The sequence below is a fragment of the Pseudorasbora parva genome, chromosome 15 (genome assembly GCF_024679245.1).
Source record: "Pseudorasbora parva isolate DD20220531a chromosome 15, ASM2467924v1, whole genome shotgun sequence".
NCBI lineage: Eukaryota > Metazoa > Chordata > Actinopteri > Cypriniformes > Gobionidae > Pseudorasbora > Pseudorasbora parva.
In genome coordinates this window covers 9,400,692-9,413,729 of record NC_090186.1, presented here as the reverse complement: position 1 = coordinate 9,413,729, position 13,038 = coordinate 9,400,692, and the positions used below count along the sequence as shown (strand labels likewise).

The following is a 13,038-nucleotide window of genomic DNA, read 5'->3' as shown; positions in this document are numbered from 1 at the left end:
ATTTGTCTAAACTGCCACAGGTGTGTTTCAGCTTCAAAATGACCCGTTTTTCTGTTTAAATGCTGTAAAAAAAAAATCTGTCCTAGCTGACAAGCATAAAGCCAAAGGCAAATCAAGCTGAGACCCCAGTCTCGTGAATCATTCACTGCTTCACCAATAGATGGCCGTTTCTGAGCCTACGGAACACTGTGTTACGCAACATAGGCCTACTAGGGGTGTAATGTATTTGTATTCGTACCGAACCGTATCAGTAGCCTGCAGTGCTTCCGGTTCGATGCACGTGTGTACCAAATGGTTCCGAATGCAATCTTTAACAGTTAACAGTCGGCTTGTTTTAAGTGTGGAACATACTTCAATCCGAGTTCCTACACGAACATATTAAAGGGGTGATGAATTGAGAAATCAACTTTCCCTTGAGCTTTTAATATATATAAGGTCATGGTAATATAAGAATATCCTGTAAGTTTCAGAGCTGAAAACTTTTTGCGTGTCAAACTGCCAAACTGCTGAAATCACGTGACATTGGCGATCCAAATCATGAATCAATCCGCTGATTCATAACTGTTTGAATCTTTATTTGAGGATTGAAAACAAACAGGGAAGAGAAGACAATGCTGAATAAAGTCGTAGTTTTTGTTATTTTTGGATCAAAATGTATTTTCGATGCTTCAAGAGATTCACATTAACTAACTGATGTCCCATATGGACTACTCTGATGATGTTTTTATTACATGGACAGTATAGTGTGCATACACTTGTATACGCTCTTGGACTAAATACAAAATATATTAAACTGTGTCTGAAGATGAACGGAGGTCTTACTGGTGTGGAACGACATTAAATCGAATGTAAAGAGTTTTATCTCTAAAAACAAATTAGCTAATAGCGCTTGTCTATGGGGCACAGGGTAGACACAGAGTAGTAAAATTAAATCGCTAGTGAATACCACTAACAAGGCTCAAAATAGCCTCACGCTAACACGCCAGCATAATGAGGGTCACTACATGCAAACCGATACTTTATAAACACAGTGCATTATGCATTCACGGACAGGCGCCATCTTGGAAAACAGTCTCGACGAATATATCCACGAGCGCTGTTCTAAGTGAGCTGGTCGATAGGAATTAAGTTTGTGAAAAGTAATAACATGGACATTTTTATTTATTTATTTATTTATTTTCTCTGTTGTGTTCAGTGTTTTCTTCCGGAAACAAAGGACCATATGAGATTCCAAGTCACAATTCATCACTTAGCACAGCGTTCGTGGCTCGACTCATCGAGACTGTTTTCCAAGATGGCGCCTGTCCGTGAACGCGTAATGCACTGTGTTTATAAAGTATCTTCTTATTAAACTGTTTGTACACTTACAAAGTGCTGACCCTCAATTAAAGTGAAAGCACACTTTTGATGGACAAAATAAATATATCACACAAAAAGCACTCAAAATGCAGAGGTACGTGTAGTGGAGTGTGTCAGAAAAGAAAACGAAGAATAAAAAATGTGTAGAAGATTTACCCATTTAAACTTGTTTTAATTATTCAGTTTGGGTGAAAATATGGTTATGATTATAAAAAATAAAGTAAACTAGCCAGAAAATATGATAAGCTTTCTTTTAGTTTAGTATTTAATACTCAGACAGGTATTTATAGGCTCTAACGTGGGAGCCGCTGCTGTGACGCTGTACAAACGCTTCCAGTGTGAATAATGTCGCGCAGCTGCAGTGACGGTGTAGTTACGCTGACGTGAAGCTCATGCACTGCTCACGCTTGCGGTGTGAAGCGGCCGTAATAGTTGGGCTCTGTTGTAGTGTAAAGCAAGGACTCCTTATATTTACACCATTATCTTTAAGAAACTTTTAGTTATAATTGAATTAATTAAAGGACAGACAAAATTTCAGAAAACCACTGTTGAATAAAAATAAATAAAAAGCAATTTTTTAAAACTGCAGTAACGAAATTGTACCGAACCGTCAGATTTGTGTACCGTTACACCCCTACGACATACACTACCATTCAAACGTTTGGAGTAAAAATAAAAATAAAAGTATACTTTTATTTCACAAGGATTTATTAAACTGAGAAACAGTGACAGTGAAGACTTTTGTTTTCAAATAAACACAGTTCATAAAATTCTTATCAATCCCAAACTTTTGAATGGTAATGTAGCTAGTGAGCCGCATTGTATTTTGGTTTTACTTTTAAAGGGTTAGTGCAATATATTGAACTAGCCTGACAACACAGAGATGCTGTAGAAGAAAGCCCAGAGCAGCCTGTACTTTCTGAGAGGACTGTCAGAGACGTTCTATAAGTCTTCTAGGCTACAGAAGATGGTGGGGCAATTGGAGACTGTAAAAAACTATTCACCAAGCTCCCTACAGCTGCCATTAGGAGGTACAAAGAGTCTTCTCCTGCACTTATCTGCATGTTACTCCTGGCGGTCACTGCAGTAGGGAGTAATGACATCGAACAAGCGTACATTCTTCTATTTTTGGATCCATTAACATAATGCATTCTGATTTTACTCCGTGTATGTGATGCTATTGCATTGTATGAGTTCTTTGCACTGCTTACATGGAAGCAGGTTGGACTACCTGCTTCTGGGTGAAAGTGGAAGAAAAGACAGATCCTATTAAGATAAACCTATATTTACACGGGGTACACCATTCTTAGCGCCTGTGATCTTTGTGAAAACGATTTTCTGTTGGCTATTATGGATCCCAAGCATGTAAAAATACTATTTTCAGTTTAGAGACGAATCAGATATTGGTTCCCTCTGGTGTACTGAACACAAAACACAATCTGTTCTCTGTACTGGTAAACAGTTGTTAGCACTAAGGTAGACCATTTTTTTCGAGCTTTGTTTTTCTAATCTACATTCATATCTTTTTCCCTCACTAGTCTTATGATCCCCTTAAGGTTTTTTTTGGTTATTTTAAAAGTTAAATTTTACCACACAAACCCTACTTTATCAATTCTTCCAGCTTCCCTTTCATAAGTTTGTTCTCCATCTTATTTATTTTGCTTCAATTTTTAACTGTAACATAAATTGTCTGTGTGTGTGTGTGTGTGTGTGTGTGTGTGTGTGTGTGTGTGTGTGTGTGTGTGTGTGTGTGTGTGTGTGTGTGTGTGTGTGTGTGTGTGTGTGTGTGTGTGTGTGTGTGAGCATGTTTTTGTGACATGAGGACACGAATGTGTATAATGACATGGGCATGACATAGGTATTACAAGGAGAGGGTGAAATATGAGGACATTGGCCATGTCCCCACTTTTCAAAAAGCTTATAAATCATACAGGGTGAGTTTTTTTTAGAAACTAAAAATATAAATAGGGGATAGAAAATATGGTTTGTACAGTATTAAAACCATTACGCCTATGGAATGTCCCCATATGTCACAAAAACAAACGTGTGTGTGTGTGTGTGTGTGTGTGTGTGTGTGTGTGTGTGTATGTATACCTTACACTGTTACAAGCATTACAAAAGAGCAAGCTGAGGATGCCCAGGGGCAGCCAAGCTCAGACGAGCCGTGGTACATTGCATAAGCCTCATACGCAATACGCAAATGAACAGTTCTTAGGAGGTAGGAAAAGAGAGAGAAGAAATGAGTGCAAGATAGAAAATATATAGCACTGCATACTGAAAATAACAACGTAAATAAAAATTATAATAATTATTATTATTAATCATACAAAATAAATATATTAGGGTTGTCGATTACTTCTTTAAATCAGAGTACTATTTTTTTTTTTAAATCCTCGCTTGCAATTTACACATGTCGAGTAACTGGGAAAATACTAGAAGTAGTGCATTCGAGACGAGAATCCGTTAGAAGCCATTACTAGATGATTTATTAGACTAAAAACCATACTGTAGCATAGTGCTTTAGTGAATTCACAAAAGATGCGATTCAATTAAATAAACATATGCCTTGCGTCTTTAATTTGCACTTTAATTATGATTTATTATAATTAATTATATTTAAAAATAGCGACTCTTATTGCTCCACACAAACTGTTATCCTTTACATGCTTGGAGTCCATCTCAAACTCAATCCATGCTGTGAGTTTGATTTGCTTATAACGTCCTGCTGGGAATGCAACGCATTTCATCATATTTGTAACATAAATCATTTACCACTCGACACCGACACAGGAGAATTTTGCGATATCAAAACAAAAGTTTAAACCCTTGTTTTGATGTCTGCATATTCTAACTACAGCGGCTATAGCATTTCTATCATAAAGAAGTGGCCAAATATTAAAGATTAAAGGTACAGTGTGTAATATTTAGGAAGATCTATCGATATAAATGCAATAAAATATAGATTATTATGTTTTCAGTAGTGTATAAAGACCTTACATAACGAACCGTTATGTTTTTATTACTGGCTTAGAATAAGCCGTTTCTATAGTACACCGCGGGTCCCCTTACAGTGAAGTCACCATTTTGCGGCGTCATGTTTCTACAATAGTCCTAAATGGCGGTTGCAATTCGCAAACCTCACTACTGAAAGAACAGCACCTTTAAATAAAAAGTGTCATGAACAGGTTTTTTTTTTTTTTTTTTTTTTTATACTGTTCTCTGAGGTCAACTAATGAAGTTTTTGTGGTTTTTACACTCTAAAAAATGCTGGGTTAAAAACAACCCAAGTTGGGTTGAAAATGCACTAACCCAACAATTGGGTTGTTTTAACCCAATGGCTGAGTTGTTTTAACCCAGCAATTGGGTTGTCTTAAGCAACATTTAACCCAACCACTGGGTTAAAACAACTCAACCGTTGGGTAAAATCAACCCAATTGTTGGGTTAGTGCATTTTCAACCCAACTTGGGTTGTTTTTAACCCAGCATTTTTTTGAGTGTACATTCAAAAACATCATAACTTATAAGTAATAGGCTATTTTCTACACTGGTTATGAGGCTCCCTCCTGAATGCTGGGTTTTAATGGGTGTGCCGCACTAGAGAGTTGGAAGTAAACGCCCACGGCTAGGATTGGAGAAGATTTGCATGAGCTTCAGCTCCACTGTCATATCTATGCCCCAGTCAGTCCTCATGAGGGAGGGATTGTTTTGAAAGCAGCAACCGGAATGATTCCCTCGACCACAGGGCTCGTAAACGTCTTTAACAAACAAACACAATGATTTTTTCATCCACCCACGATTGACTGAAGTATTATTTTTGTATTACTTGGCCGCCCGATCGGTGGATATAAGCGCGCCCGGATCAATAAAGGAATATTATTTCACTATTTGAGATATACACGCCTGCCGACGGGCATACGTTTTGGTAGCCCGTCTAGAACAGAGGTTTTCAAACTTTATGATGCCAAGGAGGACCCCCAAATTTGATAAACCTTTTATGAGGGACCCCTTCCTAAAATCCATCTATTTTTATGTATGAATTTTATGTGTGATATTATAAATACAACATATTGTTTCCTAACCTAAATTGACTATACTTTAGCAACTTTCACAATAAATGTAAGCAGCTTACGTACTGTGTTAAGAATACTGCCTCCAGTGAGCAAGATAACGGGGACTATAGTGAGAACAACTCACTAGAAAGATACAAAGCAAACAATTCTGGAAGTATGCATACTACAAGAAAGTGGAGACCCTTCTGGAGGACCCCTTTGAAAACCCCTGATCTAGAAAACACACAGCCCTGAGACTACTATTACATATAAAAGAGACGTTTTACTCACATAAGTTTGTTGCACCATTCCTGTCGGATCCAATATAGAAGGCACAACATTGTGTCTGCAAATCCAACGCAACCTGAAACTTGTTTACAAACGATTCTGAAGTGAAATGAAGCGAACACGCGTAGTCTTCCCCATGTAAGCTGGAACTTCATTAAAAATAAATGTAGTAGTATCACACATAATATTAGGATCTGAAGGAAGCTTATGCAGCGACTGTGATCTTCCACAATATCTTGCTATCTTCTTCGGCATGTTTATTGCTGCTGGCAACGTGATCTGAACAGCTCCATGAGTCGGTGGGCGGGGTGCTTATTATTCTGTAGAGGCGGTGTTTCGTCAAACAAGATCGATTTCTGGGCCTGGTGTCTATACACGCTTTTCTTTGACTAAATTTTTTTTTTTTTTTTTTTTTTTAAGTTTTCAGCTCTGAAACTCACATGATATTCTTATATTACCATGACCTTTTATATATCAAATGCTCAAGGGAACGTTAATTTCTCAACTCATCACCCCTTTAACATTTAAATTAAATGTCATTTGACTGAAAATAAACAAGGAGGGGATCTGCTGTACTATGAAACAACAACAGTTGCCAGGCCGTTGTATATTTTGTTATAATAATATGCAGTGTTGGGCAGTAGCGTCGCTACAAGTAGTGAGCTACATTACTAGCTTAACTACATTTTTCAGTAGCGTGGTGGTAGCGTCGCTGTTTTCTCAATGAAATAGCTTTTCAGTAGCTAAGCTCTTCTGTTGATCAAGTAGTGCGGTAGCGTCCACACAAGCTAACGTTACATTTTCCCTAGCATTTCTGAGGATCAAGCTCAAATTGGAAACACAACTGATAAGAACGCAGATATACTTCACTTTCTATATTCCTTTCTGCCTCACTCAGAAGCGCACAGATGTGCACGCGAGCCTTCAAAGTACTCATTTGGCAGTGAGCGCGTAAAGACAGTATAGGCGCGTTCACATTCGCACTATCTAGTTGACTTTTTTTCCCCTAGCGCTCAATTCGCTGTTGCACGCGGATCGTCCCCGCGGTGACAAAAGAGAAACGGCAACGATTTGAAATCCATTGTGTGTCTTGAATAAACACCTCTTGTTAAAAGTATCGGGGTCCAGCCTGGCCACCTCTGGATATGAATGAATGAATGAAACTTGTTAGGCTAGGCTACATGTTTTGTTTTTCGCCATGTTGGTACTGTTTGGAGCAGGTCTTAATTATTTTGCTACTGTACTTTCTGGACTGGACTTTTTTTGTACAAGTTGAGTTGTAAATTACCTTACAGTTTGTCCTGCAAAAGTGCCCAAGTCTAAATCGAGCATAAACGCAAACACACAGTTGTGTATGCATATCATACACATACAGATGAACATACACACACACACACACACATACACACACACACTCGACACCAGGGGCCTATTGCACAAAACTAGGATAAGGGATTAAGCTGGGATATTTTAGTGATCCTGGCTCAATTTATCCGCTAATATAGGCTACAGTTATCTTCCATTATCGTTATCGTTCTTGGGATGAGTTTGCCTTCAGGGTATGTTTACATGACAGCTGTGTAGGCTACTAAATTTTGCATAAAAATGACAAGATCACCAAGATATCCCAGCTTAATCCCTTAGTTTTGTGCAATAGGCCCTTGGTTTTGTTAATATTATGGATCACATGTTTTTGTTGCCGAATTGATTTCGGACAGTTTTTGAATAACTTAAAAAAATGTGTGTCTATATGCTTGACTTTTATTGATCACTGAAATAGCATTGATTGGAATGAAGTGGGTTCAATATAAAATTAAATAAATAAAAAGTAGCTTAGATGTAGTAAACTACTTTTTTCAAGTTGCTGTAGCTTAGCTTGCTACATTTCCCAGGGGGTTAGCTTCAGTGTAGTGAAGCTTAATTTAATGTAGAGTAACTAGTAGCTTAGCTCACTACATTTTCCAAGTAGCTTGCCCAACACTGATAATATGTAGATGATTGTTATAATATATATTGATATATTATGAATTTTAGCAGTACTTTATATGATACTTTATTTGAACCAAAAATATTGCCTCATTGTTTATTGTATGTTTTTAAAGTCATGCTTAGGACTATATTAAATTTTATTACCACAAAAAAACGGATTACTGGATTCATGGTCAAAATATTCGACCAATCACCAAAATAATTGTTAGTAGCCGTCCTAAAATATGTAATATTTGGCTCTGATTTTGTTCACATTTGTTTTGCATGCATTTTTTTATTAAGAGGAAGATGAACAGAGACTGGGGGTGAGTCTCAATCAGATGTCCTGAACAGTGCCCTGACTAGTGAACTAGGGAGCTGATTGAGACGCAGGGTGGGTCACTTTTCAGGTTTCATCATGAATGTTTTTGTCCAATAAATTACAAAAGCTTTTCTGCTGTGTTACTTCATCGTTTTGGCTCTATTTAATGTGGCGCGAGAAGTCGCTGTAGCGAGTGGAGCACACAATCTTTACTATGTTATAGAACAAAACATTAATGAACATCAGATAATACGTTTGAAAGATAAACACCAACTTACCGAAATCAGAATCATGTCTCATGTAATCGATCAATCAGTGTTTCAACCGCAGAAAGACGTGAAAAAAGCGAACTCGCCACCTAGTGGACAGGGGTACGAGTTACAGTTACAAGGATCCCCTCAATGTAATCTGTCCAAAAACGCCTTTCAGATTTTTCAATAACTGCTAAAGATTTACGAAGAAAAATCGGTTAACGCGAACTTTGCAATATGCAATTTATCCTAGCCTTATGTATCAGCATTATTTGCTGGCTCAGCAGGTATGGGCTTCCTCAGTGTCAAAAAATAGCCTACTTTTGAAACATTTAATTTCCCAGTCAGTGAGAACCCCGCTGATTAGCCTAACATCAACCTGACAAAACTTCTTTAACACATTATAACTCACCACAGTTACATAAGTAAATTGAAAAGAATTATGCACTGTTTTTCTCTTCTAACAATGACAGCCTGTGTAAGGTAAAAAGCCTTATAAATGTTGACTTTTGTTTGCCCCCAGCTGTGCTTCTCGATTGCCCTAAGTGGGCTGGCAAAACTCAAACAAACACCCCTGTACCCAAACAAAGGCGGCAAAGGAGAACCAAAGAAGAGCTGGGTAAAAATGAGGGACGGAGATACAAAGCCCCAGAAACACCTATCAAAGGCTTCATTATTTTGAGGTGGACCTGCTGCGTATAAGACGATATGTGAAAAACAAATTGCTTGAACAATTTAAACTCTTGACTGAATTATGCTTTAGAGATTGGTTATTTTTGACTATTACATAATGACTATCAATAATGAAGAGTTTTGACAGTTTGGATATTTACAATGCCAAGACGTGCAATTTAAAGCCTGTTTTAACTGGTTTCAACTAAAATTATGTAGAAGGTGTTTTAAAGTCAAACTAAATCATGTCTCATCTTTCAGAATATATATATATATATATATATATATATATATATATATATATATATATATATATATATATATATATATATATATATATATATATATATATATATATATATATAACTACACTCCTGTCAAAGTCTCTCCAATTTATTCCATAAATCACACAGTGTTAACTTAATTTTGCCCCACTGGCTTATTATAGCTGCACAATCAGATTGTAAATAATCACAAGAATTGTTTAGTGTTCATGCCCTTTTAAAACTGTGTCACGATTGGTTTGGAAGCTCATTGGCAGCATATCGGCACAGACTTTAGATATATTTTTAAATGTACCTTGCCTTGGTGAAACTGGGATGGATGAGGCTCTTCCTTTGCATTTTAATTACACTTAACCTTTTTATTCTAGGCATTCCATTCCATACTTCTTTTGTCTTTGACTTGCCTCTAGACGGATGTGAAAGAGATTCCTTCAGATACGGAACGCATTAACTTTCTTATTTAAAAAGCCCATGACAAGAAAGTAAATTTAAGCAAACATTTAAACACAAGAATCAATTATCCAGCCCATTCGGATTCTGTCAGATTTATTAATGGGATGAGGGGAGGATGTCAAAAAAAACAATAAGAGATGTGCTCAACAACTTTATCTGCACTAGAATTCTAAATTCTGCACTGATTAAACATTAAACGGTGATCACATTGACGGGAGCTCACAGAATACAAATATCGGCATCTCGTTATTAAAAAACTGAATGTGATAATGTAGAGCCTATTTACCCAAAAAGATACAAACTGGCAGATTTGGTAAAGAGTGTGTGGGAGATCCAGAGACCCTTGGAGGTCAGAGAGCTGCCCAAAGCAAATGTCAGGGCATGGTATTATGAGCTGAGGGCACTGCATAATTTCTTTCTTTTTTTAAGCATAGCTTATCAGACAGAGCTGTCTGGTCTCAGTATACAAAAATACCCAAATGTATTCCTTCAACTTTGAAGTATTTGTGTGAGACATCTGTGCAGGGATATTAATAGCTTTTGATGCAGTAATCATGTGTGACCTCTGCTGGTGAAGTCAAACCTATACAGAACCTGTGGCAGACACGGAAATGTACAGTACACAAAATGACTCTCCGATTCACACTCCAGGCGACAAGCCCTTCACAGATGAGAAGATCCACCACAAAGAAGCCAAGAAAAGCAGCATCACCTTTAAATGAACTTTTGCTATGATCAAAAATAATTTAAGCAACTGAGAAATGGACATAGATAAACCCATGATTAGACCCTCTTTGACTGTTCGGATTAATAAAACTGAAAATGCATGCTATTAAAAAGTGGTTACAAGGCATAACTTGATTATGTATAATAGTGAAGAAGTTCACATCAAAGACAATAAACTTGAAGCATTTAAAAATCTTTTTTTTAAAGTTTAACACTAAAAGGTTGCTCGTGTGATGAAATGGTATTTGCGTAAAAATACACGCACTTTTCACACGCGTCAACTGACGCAAATAAATGTTTCCCCGTGTAAGGTTAATTCCGAGTGTATAAATGTCATAAAATAATAAAGTCTTACTGACGCATTAATACATCATTGCTGATAATTGGCAGCATTAGTAATAATGTTTTGGGAAGCGATTAGACAATGTGTAATCATGTTTAGCTCACGGTTGTTTTCCTATTGTGCAGCTCTTTTTAATATTAAGCATTAAGTTTTTATTAAACAGTCGATAAAGAAAATCTAGAAGTGACTATACGTATAGCCTACTCGCACTGATTAGGTAGGCTATCCCATTTTTATTAAACGCTACTTTTATGCATAAATCCGAACAAATGCGCTATTAAAGTTAAAACCAAACAGACCTAACCACCAGATCATTTACACACATCTTAAGACATCATGAGACTTTCTCGCTTTGCTTTATCAGGTACTGCAATCTGAAGAAACCGATCATCTTACCACTTGAGCGACGGACAATATTTTCCAAAAAAGTGTTCTGTGGTGCCACCAGTCCTCTTTTTCCCCCGTGCATTCTTTGGCCGGGAAACGTCTGTCAGGCTCGCGGACTTTGTGAAAGCTTTAGTCGTTAAAGTGATGCAGGCGGGATGGGAATCTGTCGGTGGGATGGAGAAGACCATGGTAACGCTGCGCCGTGCCTGGCTGTTATGGGTCCTTTGTACCACAGAGCGCTCGCAGTTCTGCAGGCTCCGCGCTCCCCGGGTCTGCGCCTGCGCACTTGCAAACTGTAACAATAAAAATTGACTGGCACAGGAATCTCGATGCCCGGTGCCATGGAGATAGTCTCATGCAACAGATGGTGCCAACTGGGCGCGATTTAGAAACATGAAAACTCGGTCAGTGTTACTGAAGTGATTTCATCTTAAGTGAGCTAAAAGTGAATTGAGCACTCACAGTAACTAGTGTAATGTTAAAATTCATGAACAGAAGTCTTACAGACACCAATATCTATGATTAATATTTTATAAAATTTTCTGTGACCGTTTCTTAAAGCCTAAAAGTTGACGTTGTTTGCCCCCAACAATACTCAAACAAACCCTGTCCCCAAATAGAAGAGAAGACAGGGAGGAGAAAACGAGAAGACAGGGAGGAGAAGACAGTCAAGTCAACTTTATTTATATAGCGCTTTTACAATGACAACTTTTTCAAAGCAGCTTCACACAATACTGCAACACGAAAAAACTGTTTTCAGCTTATTTTAATTTATCATAAAGCGACAACATTGGCATATAATTATTATAGTTTATACAATTAATTAACCTAATAAATTATTTTATTTGGATATTTAGTTGAATAACTTACATCTAAATTTTAGTGTCCCCAACTGAGCAAGCCAAGCCAAAGGCGACAGTGGCAAGGGACCAAAACTCCATCAGGGCATGATGTAGAAAAATAAACCTTGGGAGAAACCAGACTCAGGGAGACAGAGAGGAGAAGACAGAGAGAAAAGAACCGAGAGGAGAAGACAGAGAGAAAAGAACCGAGAGGAGAAGACAGAGAGGAGAAGACAGAGAGAAAAGAACCGAGAGGAGAAGACAGAGAGGAGAAGACAGAGAGGAGAAGACAGAGAGAAAAGAACCGAGAGGAGAAGACAGAGAGGAGAAGACAGAGAGAAAAGAACCGAGAGGAGAAGACATAGAGGAGAAGACATAGAGGAGAAGACATAGAGGAGAAGACAGAAAGGAAAGAACAGAGAGGAGAAGACAGAGAGGAAAGAACAGAGAGGAGAAGACAGAGAGGAAAGAACAGAGAGGAGAAGACATGGAGGAGAAGACAGAGAGGAAAGAACAGATAGGAGAAGACAGGGAGGAGAAGACAGAGAGGAAAGAACATAGAGGAAAGAACAGAGAGGAGAAGACAAAGAGGAGAAGACAGAGAGGAGAAGACAGAGAGGAGAAGACAGAGAGGAGAAGACAGAGAGGAGAAGACAGAGAGGAGAAGACAGAGAGGAGAAGACAGAGAGGAGAAGACAGAGAGGAAAGAACAGAGAGGAAAGAACAGAGAGGAAAGAACAGAGAGGAGAAGACAGAGAGGAGAAGACAGAGAGGAAAGAACAGATAGGAGAAGACAGGGAGGAGAAGACAGAGAGGAAAGAACAGATAGGAGAAGACAGGGAGGAGAAGACAGAGAGGAAAGAACATAGAGGAAAGAACAGAGAGGAGAAGACAAAGAGGAGAAGACAGAGAGGAGAAGACAGAGAGGAGAAGACAGAGAGGAGAAGACAGAGAGGAGAAGACAGAGAGGAGAAGACAGAGAGGAAAGAACAGAGAGGAAAGAACAGAGAGGAGAAGACAGAGAGGAGAAGACAGAGAGGAAAGAACAGAGAGGAAAAGACAGAGAGGAGAAGACAGAGAGGAGAAGACAGAGA

The 13,038-nt window shown here is 38.1% G+C and overlaps 1 protein-coding gene across 3 annotated transcripts in view; it reads right to left on the bottom strand.

Moving 5' to 3' along the window:
* Positions 1-11,404, bottom strand: part of kcnh5a (potassium voltage-gated channel, subfamily H (eag-related), member 5a) — a 139,431-nt gene extending 128,027 nt beyond the window's left edge. For 2 of the 3 annotated variants that reach the window (XM_067417035.1, XM_067417036.1), the window contains exon 1: positions 11,112-11,404. In XM_067417035.1, the coding sequence (XP_067273136.1) occupies positions 11,112-11,184 (73 nt within the window). In that variant the 5' untranslated portion in view covers positions 11,185-11,404. Of the gene's footprint in view, positions 1-5,699; positions 5,768-11,111 lie in introns of those variants that run through there. The other variant, XM_067417037.1, reaches the window with a different exon arrangement.
* Between the last annotated feature and the right edge of the window lie 1,634 nt (positions 11,405-13,038).